Source organism: Rhineura floridana, chromosome 3 (genome assembly GCF_030035675.1).
Source record: "Rhineura floridana isolate rRhiFlo1 chromosome 3, rRhiFlo1.hap2, whole genome shotgun sequence".
Lineage (NCBI taxonomy): Eukaryota > Metazoa > Chordata > Lepidosauria > Squamata > Rhineuridae > Rhineura > Rhineura floridana.
Genome location: NC_084482.1, coordinates 37,708,593 through 37,734,718, shown reverse-complemented (window position 1 = coordinate 37,734,718; position 26,126 = coordinate 37,708,593). Strand labels below are relative to the sequence as shown.

General features: G+C 41.6%; 1 protein-coding gene across 3 annotated transcripts in view; it reads right to left on the bottom strand.

The window, feature by feature from the left end:
- Positions 1 to 3,973: 3,973 nt before the first annotated feature.
- Positions 3,974 to 26,126, bottom strand: part of RAB11FIP4 (RAB11 family interacting protein 4) — a 62,792-nt gene continuing 40,639 nt past the window's right edge. For all 3 annotated transcript variants that reach the window (XM_061615337.1, XM_061615339.1, XM_061615338.1), the window contains exons 6-13: positions 24,366 to 24,465; positions 23,476 to 23,579; positions 21,449 to 21,589; positions 17,374 to 17,455; positions 15,048 to 15,185; positions 12,975 to 13,133; positions 8,317 to 8,460; positions 3,974 to 6,220 (exon numbers count right to left, since the gene is read on the bottom strand). In XM_061615337.1, coding sequence (XP_061471321.1) covers positions 6,104 to 6,220; positions 8,317 to 8,460; positions 12,975 to 13,133; positions 15,048 to 15,185; positions 17,374 to 17,455; positions 21,449 to 21,589; positions 23,476 to 23,579; positions 24,366 to 24,465 — 985 coding nt within the window. In that variant the 3' untranslated portion in view covers positions 3,974 to 6,103. The remainder of the gene's footprint in view (positions 6,221 to 8,316; positions 8,461 to 12,974; positions 13,134 to 15,047; positions 15,186 to 17,373; positions 17,456 to 21,448; positions 21,590 to 23,475; positions 23,580 to 24,365; positions 24,466 to 26,126) is intronic.

The following is a 26,126-nucleotide window of genomic DNA, read 5'->3' as shown; positions in this document are numbered from 1 at the left end:
CTTTTAGAAATGACAAGTCCAGAATAACCCTGGGGCATTGTATGCCCTAATAGCAATACCCAGTTCTTCAGCTACACCTCATACTTAGATATGTAAGTGGATTAAAACAACAGCTTCACTGCAGACTGATTTATGAATTGCACCACACACTGACAAGCCAAATGAGCAGGAAGAGAACCCTTTGTCATCATTTTGGATCGGTTTATGCAATCTGGTGGAGAAGGGGATATGTATGAGACTGTGGCTTAGAAACACCGTGCCTTGCAAGATTTAACAATATCATACAAATCCCTTCCTTTAATGTGACACTGCTAAATATGTGTGCGTGCAATTACTTTCAAGAGTTTAATCTGATCCATTTCATGTAAAATTGTAGGCGGATGTGATGTGCTAACACTCAGCCAGCACCTGTATTCCTATCTATCAGTGCAATCCTGTACATGTCTACACCGAACTAAGTACAACTGAGTCAGTGGGGCTTACTCCAATGTAAGTAGATATAAGATTACAACCTAAGGCATCTCTCTCTCTCTCTGTGGCGTGTGTAACACCACACACACTACTCAACCCTGCTCTCCACTGATGGCCCCCCTGATAAAAGGGCTGGAATACATAGTAGCAGATAATCCATTTACTCCTTCTGCTTTATGGAGTCCACTTATATCAGCATTTACCAACCAGGTGTCTTCCAGATGTTTTGTACATACATTAGCACATCTCAAACTTTTCCCCCTGAAAGCTCCCCCACTAATAAGAACATTCCTTTCTTTCTTTTTGAGGTGTTGCTCCTCTATAGTGCACTATACAATGCATCTGTGCATGGCACAATGTTCATTTGCTAACCTTCTAACAATCATTGGCCCCAACACACTATTTGGATCTTACACTTATTTGGGAAACCGCAGGTCCAAATACAAGATTAACTTATTGGAGTCTGTATTTGAACCAAGCCAGCCAGGTACCTTCACCCAGGGATGTGGAACCTGTGGCCCTCCAGATGTTGTTGCATGGGCAATGGACAGGGATGGTGCAAGTTATAGCCTAGCAACATCTGGAGGGCCAAAAGGCACCCCATTCTCTGCTCTTCCTATTCTTTCAAAATGGCTGCACTAGGGGAAAAGCACTAGAATATAACAAAGACAGGTAGTTCAGGAAATTCAGTTAGCCACTTGAAAAGTCATCCGTATTTCTGTGCAACATCATATACATCAATATCTATAAACAAAAACAAAAGCATTGGCACATTGCTTAGAAAGCTCATTTAAATATTGCCTTGAATATAAAGTCCTTGGGTTGAGGACCCAACAAAGTCATAATCTTTAACTTGAAGGGCTTTAGGTATCAGTGGCTTCTTTTAATATGGCAGGTCTTGTCTTTATTTGTACTGCTGTTTTTAGGTTGTGTTGCATCTGTTGTTTTAATGGGTTTGTTTGTTATAACTGGTTTTAATCTTATTATTGTAAGATGCTTTGGGTTGCTTTTTAAGGAAAGCAACGAATAAATATTATTATTAATTTAATAATAATAATATTAATAACAACCACCTTGTAACGAATCGGGTATACTCTAATCCAAACTGGTCCCTCCACACATGCTTATCCAAACTAGTTTAAATACTTCCAGCATTTCCAATGTCTCATGGAAACTGCTCCACTGTCCTCGAAGTCAGAATACTCTTGTGTTTTAACATACAATTCTTCTGGCAGTTTCCATACATTGCTTTATCTACTGCCCCCGAGAAAGAAAAGCAATTTCTCTCTCTGTACTTTCAACTTCCCCTGCTCAGTCTTCTCAAATCTCGACATGCCTGATTCTTTCAACTTATAAAGAATAAATGACACATTGTTCAAACTGGCATGAAATCAAACTTTCAGATTCACACTGACTCCGTCCTGTAAAGCTATGTCAATGAAATTAGCAATTCCAGGTATCAAAGTCTAATTGTTTGACATGTTGGGAGCATCCATCCTGCCATTCCCCAAAGACAGAGATATGTGTGCATTATTAGAATATGTTACTTACGATGAAGCAAAGATAAAGCTCAAGCAAATGAACACATGCAACCCAAGTGAACTGCTAGACACTGCTTTATATTCCATTGAATGTTAAGGTATTTAAAAAGTGAATGGTCAAAAGACCACACAATACTTTAAAAAATCCACCAATCTCTTTTTGTCATTCTCACAGTATTGATAATTATTTTTGTTCTTTCAAAGAGCCTTAAAAAGGAGAGCAACTGCTTCTAGTCCATGCTAATGGTTTTGTAAATCTCCTTAACATGCACTGAAAGGGTGGTGGTGGTAAATCAGCACTGTGTTTTTTTTAACCATGGCTGTGCAACTAAAGAGGCAGCAGTGACATGCTGGACTAAATGTTAAGTCCATCACATTTCAAATATAAGTGTTAAATGGAGAGGTGATGTTAGAAGTTTAGATGATGATGCAATTAAAAACAATGGCTAGTATTAGCAAGTAGTATTCACCCATTTATTACTCTTATTTCTTTCAGAACCACAATAAATATACATCCAATAAACTTGATGTTATTCTTGTTTTCTTGTTAATATTCCAAATGACTATCCAGTTCTTTCTTTTAGTGCTATGATTAGTTCAAGTTTTGGTTGCTTCCTGGTTTGATTTTGCTAATATTCATCTTATCAGTTTCCCATCTTTCTCATCTGCCTGCCCATCTCTTCAATCTACTGCAGATTGGAAATCAATTCCTTACAAGCGGGACCTGCAACCAAATGCTGCAGTGTGGAGTGCTACTGTTCAGCATTCCAGCCAGCCATGCCTTTTTCCAAAATACTCCATTCCATCCTTCCCATTTTCCTCCCTAACTGTCAGTCAACATTCTGTGTCCACTGAGATGTATTTGATATCCCCTTCCTTAAACTCTAAAGACGTTCTGAACTTCTGTAACCTTTGGGGTTCGTCCAAGTCTGATGATTGCTCATATGGTACTGTTTTGACTTCATAAGGATAGGGATTCAGAGAACTTAGCTTGCTGTTAGTATATATGACTAGCATAATAGGTGGAAGAGAACTGTAGGCAAACTGTTGTTTGGAGAATCCACTTCTGCAGCATACTCTGCAGCTAGAGAAGAGAGCTATAAAAGAGCACCACCTTGAGTGAAATTTAGAGTACGCTTCATAGAAGAATTTTAATTGGTTAACCCATTCAGGGGAAATCATCACTACCTCTCCCTTCTGCCCATTTTGTGGAGGGTAGCCTGTTTTGTTAAGTGAACCTAGGTATATCCAGATGAACAGAGAGGCACGCACGTCTTTGCTCATTACACATGAATATTACTCTACTTGACATTTTGTCTTCTTCCTAGTTTCAAATATAGAGAGATATTTTCAAAGGAGACAACTGGTGGGTTTGTTTTCAAAATTACTTGTAATTACTACTCTGGAAGAATTTGCCGTGGATGTACTGCAAAAATTTGCTTGATACCAAGGAGATTCTAAATAGCTTTTGCATGTCATATTAATAGTATCCAGCCGCCTTCCCCAACCTGATGCCCTCAAGCTGTTGCTTGTCCTCAACTCCCATCACCTCAGCTAGCATAGCCAATGGTTAGGGGTGATAAGAGGTGTAGTCCAAAACATCTGGAGGGCACTGAATGGGGGCTTCTTTACGAGGGGGGAAATATGAGAGTTTCACATTTGTGTGCTAACTGCCTGCTCTCAGATAGATCATATATACCTAACTATACATTTTATTACCATCTCTTTCTGAGAACAATTAGAAAAATATAAGTGACAACCAAGAGGAGAAATATCAGCAAAAAAGTTGTTTGGACATGAAGTGCTAGACCACAGAAGAATTAGACAATGATTCCCACAGAACCATTTTTATATATCTAGAAATAAAAAGTTTGTGTGTGTGTTAGAGATCAGAGTGTTTACTAGAAAATACCTTTGCTAGATATATCCCAGTGGTTTTCAAAATGATTAATACCAAGAGATTCACTTTCAATTTATTTTGGTAGCTATAATCCCTAGCAGTCTACATACTTACTATAACTTACTGCATGCTTCTTTTTTTTTAAAGAAAACAACAACGCAAGATAGGATTTTAACTTGGAACTGTAGGCTGTAATCAATTAGGGAGAGAAAATACAATATCTGCCAACAGATACAGACATCAAAGTCTTGCACATATTTTTACACATTATTCCTTTACTGCATGTGAACTACTCTGGAGTAGGAAAAAACATGAAACTCACATGAAGGCCAAGTTCTCTCACCCTGCCCCGCCTTTTAATTCATGTACATGTGTGCCTGATTGTTGCATGCAACAACAGACATGCAGCGTTCATGGCATTTCCTTCACTAAAGCTAACATTCCGTGCAGGAAATGAGATGTGTGAAGCAGCCCTTATAAGCCACCATTTCCCTACCAGTTTTCCTACAGTGCGAAGGGAAAATTGTGTGGATTTACCTTAGAAGCAAAATGAACAAATGGATGATTACAGAACAAAGCAGTAGTTTAAATCAGGGACAGAGAACCTGTGCTCCACCAGATGTTGCTGGACTACATCTCCTATCATCCCTGACCACTTGCCATGTTAGCTACAGCTGATGGGAGTTGGAGTCCAAAAACAACTGTAGAGCAGCAGGTTGGTCATCCCAGAGTTAAAAAATGAAAAAAAGAGGAGGGAGCCAGAGTAAAACTTGAGAGTGCTTTTAGACAGCACACAGCCGGCAGATGCTTCTCTATAATGATGAGTGACTGTGCAGCTTGGTGTGGGCAATCAATCCCAACTTTCCAGAGTGATCACTCACAATCAGTCATGCACCTGTCTATATGCCCTCTGACTTCACAAAAAGCTGAGCTCAAGGGCCATCAGATTGGGTAAATGTGGAGTATTTAAAAAAGCTGTTTTAAAAAAACACCTTTGTTCTTCAATAAGCACATGGTTCATTGCAGCCACAGGTCTCTGAAAAGCTTTGGGTGCCTGTTAAATGAAGCAGCGGTGGGGTTGCCACCTTTTCTTAATTAATTTGTGCCTTTATTGGCTTTGTAAGTAGGCAGAAATCAGCAGGGGAAGCTTTTCCCAGACTTGAAAAGCAGCAATAAAAATAAAAATCAGATCTCCTGCTTGGTTTCTGCTTGTCAAGACAATGGCATAGAGCCTTCCCCCTTAAAAAATTTACAACCCTTAGTCATGGGTGGGCCAAGCAGCCCTCTTGGCCAGCCCACATTTTAACAGAGTGGTTGCCAAGGCTGTGAAAGTGCGGTGAGTTTTATGCAGCAAAAGTCAGCTTGCATTTAGTGCCCGGTGAAGTTAAAAGTCTAATCTCCAGTAGTAACCCTTTTGCATCCCGGTGATAATCTTGAATTTCAGAAAGATATGATGACAACAGCTTTGCAGATGTGAAGCTTAGAAGAACAATGGCCAAAAAACTCACACTATTACACCCATCCTAAAGGATTCATAACCAGATATGTTGGATATTTTAAAAAGTGCTTTATGCTGAAAGAAGGCAAATGTATGGGGTTTTAAAATTTAAACAATTTTCTAGAGTACTCTTTTTCCTTCTGTATCATACACACACTTTGATGTCAATGACTTTCCTGTAGCTTCAATAGCACAACTGCAACAAAAATGAAAAGCAATTCAGCACCTGTGGATCAAACTTGGACGTGCAACACATTTCTGGGAAGATGAGGAAAGGACTGCAGGTAAGACATGGAACTCAGCATGGTTTGGCGGGGCAGGAGCAGAAGATTGGCACGAGACATGTTTCCATTGTTTATCAACCTTGCATCTAGAGGTAGTGTTATTTTTTTCCTGTCCAGTATCTAAAAGAGTGCAAATCCAGTTACACGGTTATTTCATTACAACCCCATAACAGTCTTTTGTTTACCCTCAAGTGGTGAAAAGTGCATGAAAAACTGACCAAGCCAAATTATGATTCACATATAAGGTATAGCAAACCTCATATAAACACGTCCTGTGTATCCACACAAGTTATATATATATAATATATATATATTTATAGGTTCATTTACAGTAGCAGAGTGATATTTGTATCCACCAGCATCTTATCAGGAACAAGTCCCTGCTCACTTCCCTTCCTGCTCCAGATCTTCAATTTTTTATTTCCAGGATGGATGGGTTGTGGTCTAGAATGGCTAGGATGATCTTGTCCATGTACTGGCGCAGTCTGTAGTTTATCTCTTCCTGTTCTTTAAGAGCTTCCATTAGCTGAAACAAGGAAAGAGTAAATTAAAACATCTTTTGCAAGTGATACAGCTGCTCCAAGCTACTCAACAATTAGATAAACCTTGACCTTCAGCTTGTTCAATAGATAGCATTTTGATGGGCAGAGGAAGGAAAAGAGTGATTTCTCCATCTTTCCCAACTCCCCACCAGCTCAGGAAGAGGAAAGGACAGTTCAGGCACATTCTTCCAGGCCAAACCATATTTCCTCCATTTATTGTTTTTTCATTTTTTTAAAAAACAAACAAACCTAAGTGGGAGCCACTGAGAGCTAAACCAGCCTTTAGTTGTATAGCTCTGTCAGTTTCTTCTCCTTCTCCATGAGAAAGGCAGACTACAGCCTAGCAAAAAGGCTCGTGAAGTTTGATGGTTTGGGAAGGGATATAAATATAATTGTTATAGGCAAGGCAAAACCTAGCTCTGTCTAATGTTTCCCAAAGCATCCAGGCCCTAAGAAAGCAAGTTTGTCCCTTCAGATCAGGAGCTGTATCCATTTCCTCCTCAATCAGAAACCTGGGTTGTTTAAAGGGGGAGAGAACAGAAACAAATTAACCTGTCTTGAAACCCTGAAAAGCTGCTTCTGGAAGAGAAAGAAAAGATGTTGCTCACATGTGGAGGTTCAAGCATCCACTATCTGGAGCTGTTGGGACACTGTTCTTCCTACCACTGTATTTTCCTCCCTCTCTCTCTGTCCCCCACTCCCTAATGCAGCATTTTACTTTTCTCAATAAGAGTAAGTAACAGATGCTCACTTCTATGGACAGAAAGCAAAAAGATGCATTCTTTGGGTGGGGGCTAAAACTGTTCTTCCACTATTAAGAATCAAGATCAACCCCTACCTGTATTGCTCAGCCTTGGACTCTGTTTCTTGGTGATATTTGTCGATACATGGAATTTTAAGCCATGTATGAGCAGCCCTGCTGGATCAGCCAAAGGCCCATCTAGTCCAACATCTCACAATGGATGCCTATGGGACATCCACAAACAAAACCTGTATGCAACAGCACTCTATCTGCTTGCGATTCTCAGCAACTGGTATTCATAGTTATACTGCCTCTGAAAGTAGTGGCAGAACAGAGGCATGGTGGTTAATAGCCGCTGATAGTCTTAACCTCCATGAATTTGTCTAATCCCCTTATAGAGCCAGCACATCTTGTGAGAATGAATTCTATAGTTTAACTATGTGCTGGGTGTAGAAGTGCTTGAATTAGCTACTCATTCAGATACTTTAACCTACGCAGCAAATAGACAAAAAAAAAAAAAAAAAGGTCCACGTTCTGTACTAGGAAATGCCAAATTCTGCGAGTTCAATAAATTATGCTAAGAAAAAAATCTGCATATAACTAAGAGGGAGGATGTAATCGAAATCTAGAATAAAAGGTAGTAACTATTCCAAATAAGGAATGAAAATCTGACGTTGCAGGAACAGCCCAAGGGTAAGAGGGATGTAATACTAGGTAGAAATTTCTCCCATGTTGCAGAAAGTTCAGAAGTGTGCAGTTATCAGACACAAGCCCATGAAGAATGGCAAAATGGGGATGGATAGGCTAACCAGTCCTTGACTGCTGCAAGCCTAAAAGTCTGAGGTCAGAGATGAAACTGGGTTGCAGGAGCAAGGCAATGGCATGGCATGACTCTATACACGGAGGAGACAAGCTGGCGTTAAGGATGGAGTACACTGATGATCCAGGAAAGGAAGGTAAACCCAATGAATATCCAAGGCTGGAGTCAAGGGTATGCCAAATTAAGAAGATAAGCACATTTTAAGAATTCCAAGGATATGGGTTTGAAGGCAGATGATGCAGCAACCTTGCTAAAGCTAAGTGTGTGTGATGGCTGGAGGGGACACCACCTAGGAACCCTGTGCATACCACCCTGAGGTCCATGGAAGACATAAGGGCGAAATCCAATGCCACACAAGCAGACTTCTGCTCATGCAACAGGACTTCTCCTTCCTCCTGCAGCCCCCCCCACTCACCACTTAAGACACCCTGAGACACAGAGGAAATTGAGATATGTGTGTAAGCTTTGCCAATACACTCATTTGATTAGCTGCATAGGAATGCTTTTTAGCACTTTACCTCATCTCTGGAGGCAGAATCAATTTCAGCAGCCAAAGACTGGGCTTTCGTTTGTGTTGCAAAAAGGTTCTTGGCTTCATAAAGACTAAGACTAAGAATCTGTCCATTAAGGTCATCATTCTGGTCGCGAAGCTTCTGATTCTCCTATCAAGAGATGAAGGAGGAGATGAGAAAGGAAGCAAATTTCACATTAGGCTGAATATGAAACAAGTTAGCATACTATGGGCATTTCCACATGATCATAATAAAAAGGTGCTTTCCCTTGCTCCTCCAAGTCCTGACACTATACAAATGCTAGCCTCATTAAGTGCAAATGCTGCAATATATGGATTGCTTTTTTGGGGGGAAAGAATAGCTATGCTGGGAAATCACTACCCAGCTCTCTTCCTCAACTAGAGCTTCTGGTGCCACTGCTATTACCAGGGAAACTTCAGCTGGACACCCTGTTCCACCATGTAAAGAGTGCCTGCTGCTGATATTCCTCCTGCAGGGAGAGAAGAAGTCACCCTCCTTAAACTATAGATCCTGTCAGCTGGGGGAGCTTTTCCTGCCACCCCTTTCATTGCAAGAGCTCTCATGCCACTGCTGTTCCTATGGAGAAAGAAGATAAAAATAAGATGGAATTGACAAGCCTTTTGTCATTTTGACCTTGTAAAAATTACAGGGGACCTGCAACGGCAGTGAAGGAAAGGACAGCTTGTCAGTTTCAGAGTAAAACAAATAAAAAACCAAAAGCAGCAGAGAAAAGGATTGTAAGTTTAAATATGGATGTAGACAATATTTCACCCCACACACCCCTGCAGTTTCAAAGCTAAAATTAAGTGCGATTGACAGATCTCATTTCAATTTTGCATAGGGGTGCAATATGCCAGTTCCACAAATCTGGGCAGGCTAATTTGCTAATTATGCTAATTAAGCATATTAATGGTTGCGTTGTCCAGTTGTTTTGTTTTTGTGCCTAGTAATTACCACCAAAAACTGAGGGAGGATGTGAAGAATCTTTTTTTAAAAAAACTTACATGTTCAGCCTTAAATGCCTAGACTCTAGTTTCAAACACTTGGGAATATTTATTTATTTACAGGGTTTATATCCTGCCCTCAGGGCACTTTACAAAAACAATAAAAATACACAAGCAGTCAATTAAAAGCAATATTGTGACTGAGAGGTTGTCTTAGCAACAATTGGGAAATGTGAAATGAGTGCTCCAACCTGTAACGCAGATAGAAATCAAGATTTTAAAATAGTTCAGTCAATCTTACCTACTGAGCTTCAAAACAAGCAGTGCTGTCATAGAATCCTTTCCAACTCCAGACTATACTCCTGCATAAGTCTGAAGTACCTGAAGGCACCCAAGTTTATACTAATGTTGAACGGTAAATTGAAGATCAACAAGTAAAGAGGAATGCTGTATTCTATCTTTAGTGTATTTAATATGCCACTAGAAAGAACAGAACCTTGGTGTGCAGCAAGGTTTGCCTGAACTTCAGAGTATTTTGAGCACACAGTGTATATAGAGTCCTGCCAAAAATAGTAGTAGTAGTAAAAATATTTATTTACCGCCATCAACAAAAAGGTCCCAAAGTGGTTTACACAGCAAAATATATAAAGTTTGAAATTTGGCTGTATAAAAGATAGCTACAAACCAATCATTTTAATTTCAAATTTTAAATAAAGGAAATTCTCCCCAGTTCTTGCAAAAACAAGAATTGCGCTTTGAATATGTGACATAGTAATAAAGAAAATGGATCCTCTAAATATGTGCTGAGTGTATTTTACAGCACTAAATTCTAAGCTTGCTTCTATTAATTTGGCATTAGGAATGAGGGATTTCAGCCACTGCCAAGGGGCAGACGTGTAGCACCAAGAGCAAAAAATAAAATACATAGTAAGCAAATAACTTTTCCCAAGCTGTTGAGTGTGGGGTGGATTGTTTCATTCCTACTGGAAAGGGGGGGAAGGTTGCATCCCCCACTGCACTGAATATATATAATGTCTCTGTGTAGGTATGTATGTATATATGTATACACACACACATCCATCCATCCCCAGGGAAGAAATGAAGTAGGGTGATCTTTGGTGGGGGGATGCCTGCCAGTCATTTTGAAGAAAATGTATTAAAAATACATTTTAGTCTTTTCTACATTGCTGAACAGAGGCTCTGCTGGGCAACAGGATGAAAGAGGCTGTATTCCAACCAACTTTACTTGGGAGTAAGCACCAATTAAGAGGGTGGGGACAGGGCCAAAAAATGCAAATACTAATATCTCAGCCTTTTCTACAGAGAGGCTTGCTTTTATATTTGTGTTTGTTTGGGGAAGGCGCATTTGGTGGATTCAAACCCCTTTGTTCCATCCTCCATGATAGCAGGCAGACTCTCTCATTGCATTCACCACTTAAGACACCCTGAGACACAGAGGCAATTGAGATGAAGGCTGCTTCAATTTGCTGACTCAGCCAGAAAGTCTAGGGAGCTGCATGTGTTGATCAAGTGAGCATGAGCAGTTTTCTAAACTGCCTATATTTTTTATATGCAGCAGACTAAAATTCTTGATTTTCCCAGGACAGCTGTGGTGTTCCTCACTGGCTAACAACAATGGAAAGTGGGAGAAGGCTGATTTCTTACAAAATGGGCAGAAAACTGCCTCTACATTTTGCCTTGTATCTCTGGTTCCACAAGGGCTAGAGACTAGCTTTTTTAAAAAAAATGAAAGTTGGGAATCCAGGACACCTAATGGGTTAAGCGTGCACCAGGTAGCAGGGCTAGAACCTGGGTAAAACCCAGCTAACTGGGCAATATGGCAACCCTAGTTTTGCATCATTTTTGCAAAGTAATTTCAAGTCCAGAAACTTCATAGCGGAGAGACACTATTTCAAAACAATTAATAGCAGAATAGTCAGTAATGGATAGAGGAGAGGCTATACTCCAGGGGTGGGGAACTAGATCTGGTCACTATGTCAGATCTTTACCTCCCCTATGAACTAAATTTGGCTGGAGTACCAACCCCTCAATCACCTGACGTTGGTGACATCTGGTAACCCATTTTTGCCTGTGCAGTTTGAAACTGTGCACGCTAATGCTTCTGAAAACCAGTTGCTGGAAGCCTCAGGAGGGGAGAGTGTTCTTGCACTCGGGTCCTGCTTGCGGGCTTCCCCCAGGCACCTGGTTGGCCACTGTGAGAACAGGATGCTGGACTAGATGGGCCACTGGCCTGATCCAGCAGGCTCTTCTTATGTTCTTATGTTCTTAATGTAGCTTTGCCAGTTCCAAAAGCTTCAGCTGATTGACAGTGCTTGCACAGCACAATGCATGGTGCTCTGCAAGTCCCAATGATCAGTTGTCTATGCTTGGAAAGCGCTGTGCTGATGTTAGATTTAAGACAGGTGGGCGTCGCTTGGCCAGAACAGCCTCATGGGCCAAATTAGGAGGCCTGTCCAGTTTAATTAGGCCCGTAGGCCAGAGGTTTCCAAGCATTCTCATACAGTACACACCTAACCAAGGCACATCACAAGCCATAGTCCCAAGGGCAGCTGACTCCTAGAAAGGATAATCACCATAACCCCAGCCATTTTATTTGTATATAGCCTTTCCACAAAAAAAATATGCTCAAAGTGGCTTACAACCATGGGAACAGGCAGCAATACATCACAAAATAAACAATCACAAGAACAATTTCATAACAGCAATAAAAAGGATTATGCTATATTTGCAACAAAAGCATAAAAATATCATTGTAGCACTTTAAATAAAACTGGGAAGACAACAGTTTTGGAGAAACGCTGTCAGAAATAAATGACTGAAAGTTGTGAGCACTGAAGAAAAAGGCTAGTGTGGAAGCACACTAAGAGAGCAATTCAGTTGCATCATTGTTTTGACCCACAACTGATGGGCTGTTCTAATGCTGCAACCCATTAAAATGTTTACAGCTTTCACAATTCTGAAGATTTCCACGCTGCAATATGGACTGCCAAGTGGATTAGACATGTAAATATTTGTGCTGGGCTCTGCCACTTCACACGGGCAGAGGATCTGATGATTTATCAGGCAGTGGTCAGACCTGCAGCTCACCATGTTAGCCTTATCAAATAATGGAAAGAGAAGTGGACACCTTGTCAGGGTGGAATGAGATTTCTCTTTCACCCTCCACTCCATTCTATAATTTAGTTTTCTTTTTTTTACTTCCAATAACCAATTATGGATTTGCACACATTTGTCACATCCACATTGAACGGTCTTATAAGATAGCCTTGTGTGGCCTGGTAGCTCAGGACTGTTCAATGTGGATGTGACAAATGTGTGCAAATCCATAATTGGTTATTAGAAGTAAAAAAAAAACCTTATACGTTTGTGTGAGTGGTTCATGCAGTTTGACTACGTCCTCCATGACATCACCATTCTGCTCATGAGTGCCTGAGGTCACATGGTGTTGGGACTTGTGTATGCCAGATGAATGTAACATTTAAAAAGGCACAGTTCTCAAGTAGGTGCTATCTGAAAGCCTTTCAAGAAAAATGAAACCCCACTGTTTCCATCAGAATCTCTATAGAAGTCACAGATCCTTTGGCCTCCTCCCATTGGCTGTTCACAGACTGTTCCTCCTGAAAGAGACATAAAGGTTCTCCTTACATCCTCTTACCCCAGCCTCAATTACACCCTCACCTGCTTTAGCCGTTTAATTTCATGTTCCATTTCCACTTCTCTAGTTTTTGCGTTGAATTCGCTCAAGCTGGAGGAAGAACTTCTTCCTCGGCCAGGCCGCTCACACTCAAGCTTATACAATTGCAGGTGTTCCAGCTCCTTCCGCAAATCCTCAATAAGCTGTGTGAAGAACAAAAAAACCCACCTGAATTTGGGGCACAAAGCCAACTGAGAACTAGGTCGGAAAGCGTGCCTGATAAGACTAAGCATCAACATATGCAGAAGAACTCAACTGCAGTTAGGTTTCAGATTTCCTGCTATAAAGAGAGAATCTTTTCCACACGAATGTGTCTGTTGAAAAATGTGTGTCCTACACAATGGATTGTCTGTGCATCACAATGGAATCTGGGGTGCTTTGTTGGGGTGTGCTCAGCTCACATGGGACACCAGTCAGGCCTTTTTCTGGCTTTTCAGATGAACTCTAGAAACTGACAAGACAACATGTCCTAGAACACATCCAATGCTTCCTTACAATTATGAATTGTAGGGGAAGGAGAGCTTGACTGCCTAGTACAAAGGTGGGAAACGTTGGGGCCAGGAGCCAAACGCTGCCCTCCCGGTCTCTCTACCTCACCCTTGGAATACTCCCTAAGCCACACCACCTTCCCAGATCATAAATCTCCCTCCAGGTCTGCTCTGTGCTCTCCTTGGGTACTTTTGCCTGACCAGAATGTGTCCTTGACCTATGATAGCATCTCTTGCTTGAATGGCAGTAGAGAGTGGGTACAAATCTTGATTTGTGTGTGGCTGGAATGTAGCCTACTACATTCTATTATAAAAGAGTTACATCTGTTGCTCCACCCACTTTTTGCCTCTGGTCCTACCCATCACTTACATGGGGTTCTCCAAAGGTTGGCACAAGGGAATGTGGCCCTCTAGCTACAAAAGGTTCCCCAGCCTTGACGCAGTGAAAGGCAAGCTCTCCCTGTCTCTGCCAGCTCAATTTAGAATGGTCCCAATTCAAATGAGTTAGGATCTGGGCTCAATTTGGAATAAGCCCAAAAGAACTTGTTTAATTTGAAGGGAAGCTAACCTATCATCCACTCCAAAGTATGAGGTGATGACAGGGAGGGCTGGCGGCAGTACTGGTGCCTCACGCTGAAAGCCGAGACTGTCCCATGAAATGTGCACAGAGCAGTTTAGTTCCCAGTGCTTCCCTGTGTCAACAGAGGCACAAGCCTGGGAACTAGAGGCCTCCCAGCTGGCTGTCCCCCTGACATAAAGTTAGACTAGGGGGAATTGGCTATAAGGAGGCTGTTGAGGTAATAAAATGGTGGGTGGGCTCCTCCAGGCTCAATTCTGAACCAGATGCGAGCTTAACCAAGGTTATTTGTGCCTGGTTCCAAATGAGCCCATATTAGTGGCAGAGCTTTGTACGCTGAAGATCCCTGGTCCAGTCCTTAGTTACTCCAAGTAGGACTAGGAACAACCCCTATCTGAAACCTTGGGGAGCTACTGCTAGTCAGCACAGACAGTACTGAGCTAGATGGATCAATGATCTGGTTTGGTATAAGGCAGCTTACTATGTCCACATAACTCAATCTGAGTTGGGTTTATTCCAAACTGAGCCTGGGGGTGGTGTGGGCTCACCCATAACTAGCTTTGCCTCTTCTGTAACTGATAATCACAATCAAAGGAATGGTTGGAGATGTTCTAGGCTTCACTGTTGCCTGCAAGGCCAAAAAGATGCTGAACTGAGCCACTTCCAAACCAACCCAAACTCCACATCCTTGAGTCTGTCATTCTGAGGCCCAGTGGCTTTATTACCTCCCATCACCAATCTTTACATTGTAAAATTTGATAAGTTCCTGCACTGCTCCAAAGTTTCTAGGGACAGAGTTTGAAAACTACTGCCAGCCAACAACTGTTCTCGACAACCCTCACCCTCCAAAGCATTACCACACTGCAATTTTAAAAGACATTTCTATTTAAAAAGTTTTAGTCTTTTATTTTACTTTATTACCATGCAAAATGTTAACAACACATGAAAACACGTGAACGCTATTAGCACTGTGGCACAACATTTTTACCTACCTCCTGAGTAGCCTCCCTCTCCTTGTTAAATTCCAACCTGTTCTGTCTCAGTTTATCCATCATCCTTTTATACAAATCCATTTCATCCTTGAGCCGCAGACTGGTGTCTTCTAATCTGTCTGACATTCGCTGCCTCTCCTGAGGAAGGTGAAAATAAAGTTACAAGTGGACTGCCACTTAAGAATTATTCTGTATGTTCAGACAAAGCAGTGCTGTTATCGTCCTCCTGGAATGGTGCCATTTCAGAGGGCAGCTAGGAGTTGGAGGGGAGGAGAGGGAAGTGTTTGCACATGCTTCCCCAATGGAAAAAGGAACCAAGCCAAAAACCAAAGCACCCCTCCTTGCACACAGAAAACTAGAATGTCATGGATAATGCTAGGCTTGAACTGTTCTTGCCAGCATGCTAGTATTTCACAGAGTGTTTGATATGGGTAGCATTCAAAACATGCAATTCTTTACCCACATTCTAAAGAGAAACAATCTAGATAGGGTGGTGCCATGCAATTTTTTGAACGGATACATCAGCTATCAGATTCCCACCTTTTTTGCCCCAGTTCAGGGGTAGGCACGGGGTAGATTGGGATGCATTGGTGTATCGCTTGGTGATTTACAGACAATGAAAGCATTTCTGATTCTCAATTGTTTAATTAAAAGGCCTCTTGGTCTGCTGAAACTAGTGGGATTTTTTCCTTATGCAATAGTAGGTAGGTGTGTGTGTGTGTACGCATGTGTGTGTGGTGGTCTGGATCAGTACTGCAGTGTGGGTAGCAATGGCTTAAAGCCCTCCTACATTCCATCCCAAAACCCTGATTTGGATAACACCATGTCCACCCCACTTGCACTGACTATTCACGTAGGGAAAATTCTGCATTCCCAGGCAAACAATGGGATTAACGTAACATGTCGTTTGGCCCTAACTTTCATGCAAGAGTGCACATGATTGCAGCCACAGCCTCAAGGAGTCCTCAAAGAAAGGTCAACCTATTTGCTACCAAATGAGCACACTGCACTTCCAAGATGTAGCATTATGAGATGGACAGGTTCTCTGAAGCAGAGCACTGTTCACTTATTTATTTATTTATTAAATTTATATCCTGCCCTTCCTCCCAAAAAGGAGCCCAGGTCAGTACTTGTGACCCACGCTTTCAAGGTGCAAACCTAGGTGTCCATTGGGGTAGGGGGACAAGGAGAGCAGTTGCCAACCACCCTGATGAACCATAGCCCTCAGATCTCCAGGTTCCTCTTAAAAAAATGGAATAGGTTTCTACCATTTGTAGGCTCTATTCTTCTCATTTGTTTGGTAGACCTGCCCTCTGATGTTACTTACATGTATTTATTTATTTGGAGCATTTACTTTGCTCCCCTTCTTGGAAAAATTCCTGTGGACACCAGTGCATGCCAGTCCATGTACTAACTGCAGCAGGCACACAAACACCAACTACCATTGGGGGAAAGGTCACATTAGTAGCTCTATGCCTGTAGCTCAGGTGTAGAGCACATGCTGTGCACAAGGCCCCAGGTTCAATCCCTGGCATCTGCAGATATGGCTCAGAAAGACCCTGTCTAAATCCCAGGAGATCTGCTGCCAACCAGTGTCAACAATACTGATCCAGATGGACTAATGGTTCGGTATAAGGCAGCTTCCTATATTCCTAACGTAACTGAAATACAACTTCTCCAAAGGACTTCCTGTTGGTTTTTCTTGCTCCTCTCCCCCACTGATGCTCAGAAGTTCAGGTACCTGACAAAATTTATGCTCCTCTGTTCTAAATAGCACCAGGTGCAGTGAGATTGCCAACAGCCCAAGTGCATAGCTCTTTGTCTTATTTAATACCCCAGACTGAAGCAGCATGCATTTCAAAGGCTTCAGGGGTCCAACAAATGGCACTGCCTCATTTTATTTACTAGTCTTGTTCTGTGGGACTGATGGAGGTAACTCATGCTCATGTTTTTATGTTATGCGCATGGCATGTTTGGTTCTCACATATTGATCACATGTTGATCACATGTAAACAGAATGCTGAAAACTAAAACATGATTGTTTCATCAAGCATTTTTAGATCATTGATTTTAGTCATTGTTAATCATTTGAACCTGTACTTTAACAATTTTATGATGTTTTAATGAGTCGCTGTATTTTCTGATGTACAATGCCATGACATTTTATTAGGAGCTGGTGGTTTATAAATAAAATGAAATAAAAACAAAACTTTGTTCTACAAATAAGCAGTGTAAGACATGCTACAATCCACATGCTTGGCTTAGGTCATGAATGGGCTTGGCTTGAAAAAGAGACCACATGGCAAACATTCAAGAGGTCCATTACCTCATCAAGTTTCTCAGTTTGTGATTTCAGCCGTAAGACAGTGGTTTTGAGCTCACAGTTTTCTTCTTCAAGCTGCTGAACCCTGAAGTTGAAGTAGTAGAAGAGGAAATGACTTTACACAAAAAGCGTACATGAAGCGTTTCTGTCACCATCTGGCAACATATAGCTAAACATCAACTACAGAGGAGCTAAATTTTAAGATAATGGTTGGTTTTTTAAAAATCGGATCAGTTTTCTAAGATCAGGGCTATTTTCTCATCAGTTTTTCCCATTGGCCTAAGGAATAGTTCTAAGATTCTCATGCTTGTCTATTTCCCCCCCCCCATGCGAATTTGTGATGAAATGAATTCTGGGTCTTAAGACCCATGACATCTTCAGTTTAACAGAGCCCTCAGCCATGGTCAGTTGAACACACCATATCAAGTTAACGCAGGACACCTTGCTCAGGAGTCATTATACCAAAACTTGGTCTTTCTCCAAATTAATCATAAGAATTTGAGCCACAATTTATTTCATTCATTAACAAGAATTTTAAATCCTGCTTTTCCATTCCAGTGAGCTTCCAACATGCTAAGACAATGACTTAAAGCAAGAACAAAGCTGAAAACAGCAATAAAAGATCAACATCAGAATTCATCAATTAATTAAATAAAACAGTTCAGAGCCAGTGACTAATTAGGGCTGCGGGGATGCAGCAATTCTGCAGGAGCATAGAGAAAGCGCAGAACGTGGTACTGACCACCAAATTCAGCTTCTTGAGAATCTCAGGTTTTCTTTTTGGAAACGTATGCAAGTTTCTAGGCCTTACAGCTACAGAGATATGCCAGGATATATTATGATGGTTAACTCCAGAGAGCAACCACATAGCAGCATTACACATTAACTGCAGCTTCTGGACCAACCTCAAGGGCAGCCCAATATAAAATTTCTAATGATTACGAACAGGGTTTTAGCATCCTCCGTAGCTCCTTGTCCATGTAAATAGTGCAGAATTATGTAAAAAGAACAAAAAGTAATGGCAGGTATGAGAAAGTTACATATTTTTTCACACATTTGAAAATACAGCTTTCCTTGGCATGGAATTTTATGGTGTAATGTTAACAAAGCCCTGCCACAATATAAATTATGCCACAGATACACTTCTATGCTTGTGATATTTGTTCTTCCCTTTTCATATATTTTTGCACATTTGCCTGTTCAGACATAAGAATGGTTAGAAATGTTATATTTAAACAACATAATTCTGCATTTTTGTTTGTTCTTTTAAAACAATTAGTATCAGATAAGTAAATGCATGTCCATTTCATATCCTGAATACACAACATTGAATTGCAGAGTTTTTATACCATATGCTTCTACGTATAACCAAAACTTCACACTCCACATTTTGCATGACTGCAAAGTCTTATTAATTAATTTGTATACCGCTATTTCATTAAAAAAATCAAAGCCGTTTACAAGCTTTAAAAATTCCATACAGTAAAAGCCATTAAAAATACAGTAAAAACAGAGATCAACTATTGCAGAAAGACATATTGTTAATTGCGTGCATAAGGCTGGCTGAACAGAAAGGGTTTCAGCAGGCATTTAAAAGTTAAAACAGAAGGCGCCGCCTGAATATCTGTTGGCAGAGCATTCCAGAGAACTGAACTGATGACAGTGAAGGCTTGATTTCATGTTGATGTTAAATGAGCTTCACCTACTCAGGGGATGACCAAAGCCGCTCCTGTGGATGATCTCAGTGACTGAGCTGGGATGTACGAGTTCAGGCGGTTCCTAAAATATCCCTGGACCTAAGTTGTTCAGGGATTTGTAAATTAAAACAAGGACCGTGAACCTGTAGCAGATGAGCAGCCAGTGCAGATGTTTTAAGAGTGGTGTCACATATTGTTGGCCATGTGCCCCCATCAGTGGTCTGGCCACTGCATTTTGTACCAGGGCCAAGGGCAGCCCCTTAGAGCACATGCATTAATCCAGCCTCAAGGTCACCAACACTTGGACTACAGAGGTCAGGCTTTCCTCGTCTAGGAACGGCTGTAGCTGATGCACCAGATAAAACTGGGAAAAGGCATTCTTAGCTACAGAGGATACATGGGCCTCTAGTGACAAAAATGAATCCAGGAGTACTCCTAAGTTACGGACCTGCTCCTTCAGAGGGAGCTTGACCCCATCCAGAACAGGTAACCTGCCTATCTCCCAGATAGGGGAACCACCTACCCAAAGAGCCTCCATCTTCCCAGGATTCAAACAGTTTATTGGCCTTCATCCAGTTCACTGCAGCATTCAGACACTGATCCAGAGCATTCACAGACTCTTCCGATTTAGATGTTATGAAGAAATAGAGCTGTGTGTCTCAGCATACCTTGCTCCAACACTCCTAATGACTGCTCCCACCAGCTTCATATAGATGTTAAATAGACTGGGGAGACAATAGTACCCTGCAGAACCCCATAGCACAAGTGCCAGGGGGCCAAGGAACACTCACCCAGTGTTACTCTCTGAACATGGACCTGAAGGTAAGAGCAGAACCACCATAATACAGTGCTTCCATTCCACTGATTTCATCTAGGAGGGTATGATGGTCAATGATATCAATTGCCACTGAGAGATCGAGCAGAAGTAACAGGGTCACATTCCCCATCTCTCTCACAATAAAGGTCATCTATCAGGGCGACCAAGACTGATCCTTTTCCAAAACTGAGTCTGACCAGATTGTGATGGATCTAGATAATCATTCTCATCCAGGAATATCTGCAGTTGCTCTACAACCATCTTGTCCACCACCTTTGCCAAGAAAGGGGTGTTGGCGATTGGTCTATAGTTGTTACACTCCATTGAGACCAATGTGAGCTATCTTTAAGAAGTGAATGCACCACTGCCTCTTTAAGGACAGTGGGCATCACACCATCGCACAAAGATGCATTTACCACACCAGTGATCAATTCAGTCACCCCACTCCGGCTAACTTTAATAAGCCCTAGTCTTAGGGCATGTTCACACACACATTTTGTTCCCCATGTGTTTATTTCCAAGTGCTCCCAGGAATGCAGTCATGCAGGGGGGGGAAATCACATGAGAATAGGCAGATAACACCAACACCAAACTGATATATCAGTGTAGGAGGTTAGAACAGGAATACAGAAGCTTTTACAGTCTGAGGGCCGTATTTTCTTCTGGGCAATCCTCCAAGGGCCACATGCCAGCAACGGACAGGGTCAGAAGTAAAAGTGGGTAGAGCAACAGATGTAAATTTCACCTTTACACAGTAGGCTGGTTTCTGCACACACTCACACACCGCTCTCTCTTCATCCAGGCAAGCAGGAGGCATTATCAGAGATGAAGAACACACTCCAGCCAGGCAAAACAATTGGGGGGGGGGTGAAGCAGGGCCAGTGAGAAGTGTGGCCTGAGGAGAGTTCTGAGGGTCAGACGGAGAAGCCTGGAAGGCTGAAACTGGCCCCTGAGCCTAGGATTCCCACCCCTCAGTTAGTGTTGGACTAGGACCAGGGAGATCCAGATTCTATTTCTACTCAGCCATGAACTCAGTGGATGACTTTGAGCCAATCATTCTTTTTCAAGCTAACCTACCTCACAGGCATGTCCAGAGGATAAAATGGGGGTCCTGCAAGGGAGCAGCAGGGAAGAAACAAGAAAACTATGGAGCACGGTGGAAAAGTGGGATATAAATGAAACAGAACAAGTTCCATCATCACAGAAGAACTTTATGGATGGCATACAATGGTAGACGGCATTGCCGTGTGTGTTTAGTAACACTTATGTTGCTTGTATATTCAGGAGTAACATGTGAATATGTTCTCTTATACTGGTTTTATGCTATTTTATTATGCGCTGTTCTTATCTTTCACATGTTGCTTTGCAATTTTTTTTAAAAAAAAACAAGTGCTTTTATAGATTCTTTTTCAAAATAAATAAATAAATAGGTGAAAGTTGGAACTGTGGGGCAAAAGAACAGGTTTGCTGGTTCTTGGTCTGTTAACGGGAACACAAGAAAACGTGCTTTAGCACCTTGGAAACAAAGCCATCCAGAGAGGAAGGGCACAGTTATAGCTCCTACCTTGTACTCAGCAACTCAATTTCAGTGCTCTTCTCTTTTTCGTACTTGCTATATGCTTCTCTGTGCCTTTTTATCTCTTCTTCCAGAGTCTGCTCAGCTGACGTCTCTTGGTCTTTCAAGAGTTCTTCAAGTTCATGAACTCTAAAGCAAAACAACCAACAACATGTCACTTATTTAACTACAACCATTTCAACAGGCATGCTTGGAGATAGCGCACACAGCTCTTTTAGCATCCCTGTTGGACTCGGCTGTTGCCAGCACAATATATTTCCCCCCCAATCAGATGACAATTTCCAGTATCCTCTCCAAGACACCATCTCCTGAACATTCACAAAATACTCAATTTATGACAATTTCTGCAAAAAGTAAGACACCACTGTATTTTTTTTAAAAAAATGTATGATAAACAGATGCAGCAAACCTGGAGATGATGGCACACAATGGCAATCTGTCGCCTGTGAAGCCCTCTCCAGAGTTTCTCACCTCACTCATGCATCTGGCCACAAGTGGATCCTCCTCCCCATCCCCCCTACACAATTTTATTCTGTCTATCAGGATAATACAGCCTGGTGTTCTCTAACTCCCATCAGCCCCAGCCAGAATGGCTATTGGTCAGAGATGGTGGGAGTTGGAGTCCAACAACATTCGGAAGGCACTTCATTGGCTACCCAACTTAGGGGAAATTGGGCCTGCTCTTAGGATCCAGTTGGACTCTCCACTTGCTTACTCTGCCTATTATCCCACCCAAATCCATCCATCCTTTGTCTACACACAAGTATGTATGTATCAAGTTGAAAGATATCATCTGATCCCAAGCAGCGAGAGAAGTTGTTGCTCTATTGACCAAAGTAATAACACAGTCCACATCTGGTAGAGTTTGGGAGTGGGGTTTAGACATCTACTCCCACCCTCAGTAGCAGCTGGTGGGTCGGAACTGCAGAGCCGCCATCCTGACATCAGCATCACTGCAGCTTGCCTGGACAGGGCTGGGGCAGGACAGGGTGTTGGCAAGATCAGGACTGTGTGGATGCACCAGGGGAGCCAATGTGCACCCACAAAATCTCAACCTCCCTGCCCATCCCAGCCCTATTAAGCTGCTGCAAAGCTCACAGTGTCAGTGGGGTGGCTCTGCAGCTCCAATTTCCCACTACTGCCCACCCTGCCTCTTTACCTTTTATTCCCCCGTTTGAATTCCTTTCACTACTTCCTGTTCCCTTGCTTGCTTGATGACCCTTTACTTCAGCAGTGGTCAAGCCATTTGGGCAGCCTGCATTGCTGGCCTTGGTAACTTAGCCTGGCTGAGCCCAAAATGAACACTGCCTCAAGAATGTGTCTGCTTGAGCTAGCTGTTCTGTCGCCACTGTGGGTGTGGCGATCCTGACTTGCACCTCTTCTTGACTATGGCTTTCTGTTTCATGATTTATTAACTGAAAGTGGGGGTGGTGGCAGGCTGACAAAGGAGGGAAAGATGACAGTCAGGCTAGGCTGCATCTGCACTGTGCATTTAAAGTAGCATCATACCACTTTAAAGAGTCATGTCTTCCCCCAAAGAATTCTGGGAATTTTGGTTTGTGAAGAGTGCTGAGAGTGGTTAGGAGACCCATATTCCCCTCATAGAGCTACAATTCCCAGAGTTCCCTGGGAAGAGGGACTATTAAACCACTCTGAAAGAATATTTATTGGAGTCATGACTGGGAATTTTCCCTCCCCATCTGCAGCAGCCCCAATGAAAGTCACCCTCTCCAAATCTATCACTACATTTTTTTTAAATAGGCATAGCTTCTAATAATGCATTTAGGATTGCATCTAGTTTGACTCTTTTTTAAGAGACTTCCTCGCCCAACCTCATATCACAACTCTTACAAACATTCAGAGCATCTGTTTTGAGGAAATTCTTCAGCTTTGAAAGCATTTAGCCAGCAGGTTCAACTGATCATTATCACTTAATTTTTGCTAGAGTCTTTGGTCTCTCCTTATAGCTCCGTGGAGACTGCAGGAAGGAAACAGCAGGCAGCATACCAGATTACCTGTGGACCAGATGTGTGTTCTCCTGTTTCAATTTGCTCTTCAGGTCACCATTTGTCATGCTATCATTTTCCAGTTCTGTCACTTTTTTCTCTAAATAGGTAACCTATAAAAAGGAAAGAGGATGTAAACTTCTTCCCCTACATGGCTTATGGGAAACAGAACTGGGGAAAGAGCAAGTTTGACCTTAACAGTTTATTAAGGTAACGGCTCAGGAAACATCGGACCATACTGGAATGTACCTTGGTGTCTTGGGAGTGCTCTGACCTGTATGCAGTGAGTGCGTGAAGGGAACAGAGTCAGAGTGTCCATTCTGCTACCATAATAGAATTTCACTGCAGCTGGTTAATTGCCCTTGCAGGCTGGCAATGGTCATGCAGGCTGTAGATTTACCAGCCCTAGCAAAAAAACCATATTAAAAACTTGGCATTATTTACACACTTCCCCAACTACTCACTAGTTTCGATATGTATCATACTCATATATTGCACTACAGCAGCCTTTCCCAACGTTTGGGTCCCCAGATGCAGCTGGACTATAACTTCAATCAGCCACAGCCAGCATGGCCAATGGTCAGGTATTATGGAAATTGTAGTCCAGCAACATCTGGGGACCCAAAGGTTGGGTAAGGCTGCATTATAGTTCAGGAAAGCTTCAATCCTATAAACTGACACATAAAAAAGTATATTGGGTGTATTGACAAATCCTTAGGGCAAAGGCAGAGAACCTATGCCCCTTCCAGATGCTGTTGAACTCCAGTTTCCATCATCCCCAGCCAGCATGGCCAATGGTCAGGGATAATGGGAGTTGTAGTCTAGCACTATGTGGAGGGCCACAGGTTCACCCCCCCAGGCCCAGAGCCTTTCTTCACTGTGATGTGAAAGCACCTCACCTTTTCTGTGATATCATTATCACATGAATCTATGCTATCTCTGAACAAGTCCTCAGTGCTGCCATTGCTGCTGCTGAAGTTGCTGTTATGGAAAAGTTGCCTGTCAGGAAGACAAGAGGACAGCTGTTGTGACTCTTTGTAAGGCACCTGGAAAGGAAGAGGGCTTTGCATGTCACTTTAGTGGGGACATTTCTGATGTTGAAAAGCCACAAATCAGAACAATTACCAATGCAGATATTTATTTATTTGATTTATATCCTGCCCTTCCTCCAGTAGGAGCCCACGGCGGCAAACAAAAGCACTAAAAACACTCTAAAACATCATAAAAACATACTTTAAAATATATTAAAACAAAACATCCTTGGAAAACATCTTTTCTTAACAAAAAGGTTTTAAAACATCTTTTTTAAAAAACAAAAACCTTTAAAATGCATTAAAAAAGCAATTCCAACAGAGACGCAGACTGAGATAAAGTCCCTACTTAAAAGGCTTCTTGAAATATTGATATTAACTTCCTAGGAACTTGGCTATATTTTACCACTTCTGTAGTAACTTTCTTTTAGGTCACAATAATGCTGTGAGTCTGCAGCTCCACAGCATGAATGGAGCATCCTTATACATCACATTTGCATGTGCAGTTGTGAATGTCCATATATGCTGGAGCATTTCCATTCACAGAAGATAAGGAAAATACCTGAGAGGTCATGGTGGCAAGCGTTGGGCCATGCTCTACTTTATTCTTATTCTTGCCTCATTCTCAATGTTGCATGCCCACATCATCTTTAATAAAGCCACGCTCTCAAAGAAACAGCGACCAGTGTGATCCTACGCATCAAGAAATTGTCCAGCCCTTGTTTTGCTTAAGATGATCTTTCACAGAAAAAAGAAAGCAGGCCAATAGCTAAAGCAGCAATTCTGCTATGTCAATGTACATTTCGTGTTGGAAGAGAAGGAAAATATTGTGGTAAATCCAGAATGAGGAAACACTCATAGGATATGAGAGAAAAGGACTGTGTACCTTGTTTGACCATAAAAAGTGTGAAACTGGGACCTAAGGTAGTCAAGCCTTTTTGCTTTTGTAAAAGCAGGATGACAAGCAGAAATTCAACATGTGGGAGCTTTTCCCAGCAGGCATTATTAACCAACACAAAACACCAGATGGACTTCTGACTTTTGGTCAAGATGAAGTGAAGCAGCTTGAAGGTCAAAGAAGATCTCCACATCAGGGCCAGGGCTCGCCCAAGACATTTTGCTACCTGAGATGAAGGACAAGGTTGTGCCCCTGCCCCATTCCGGATATAGATGCTGACAGCTGAATCTTATTTATTTATTTTATTTTATTTATTATTTGATTTATATCCCGCCCTTCCTCCTAGCAGGAGCCTACGGTGGCAAACAGAAGTGCTAAAACACTTTAAAACATGATAAAAACAGACCTTAAAATACATTAAAACAAAATAATGTTAAAAACATTTTTTAAAAGCTTTAAAACATCTTTTAAAAAGGGTTAAAAACATTATTAAAAAAACATATTAACAAGCAATTCTTTTTTTTTTTTTTCAATAATTTTTATTCAGATTTTCATAAAACATACAAGACAAAATCATAAAACATTCAAAGACAAAAAACAAAATCAAAAATAGTTAAACAAACAAAAAAAAAAAAAAAAGAGAAAAAAAAACAAAAATAAAAAATAAAGAGTAAAATATTGACTTCCCATTTGTCAAAGATCAAATCAGTTATAAGTCTATAATATATAAC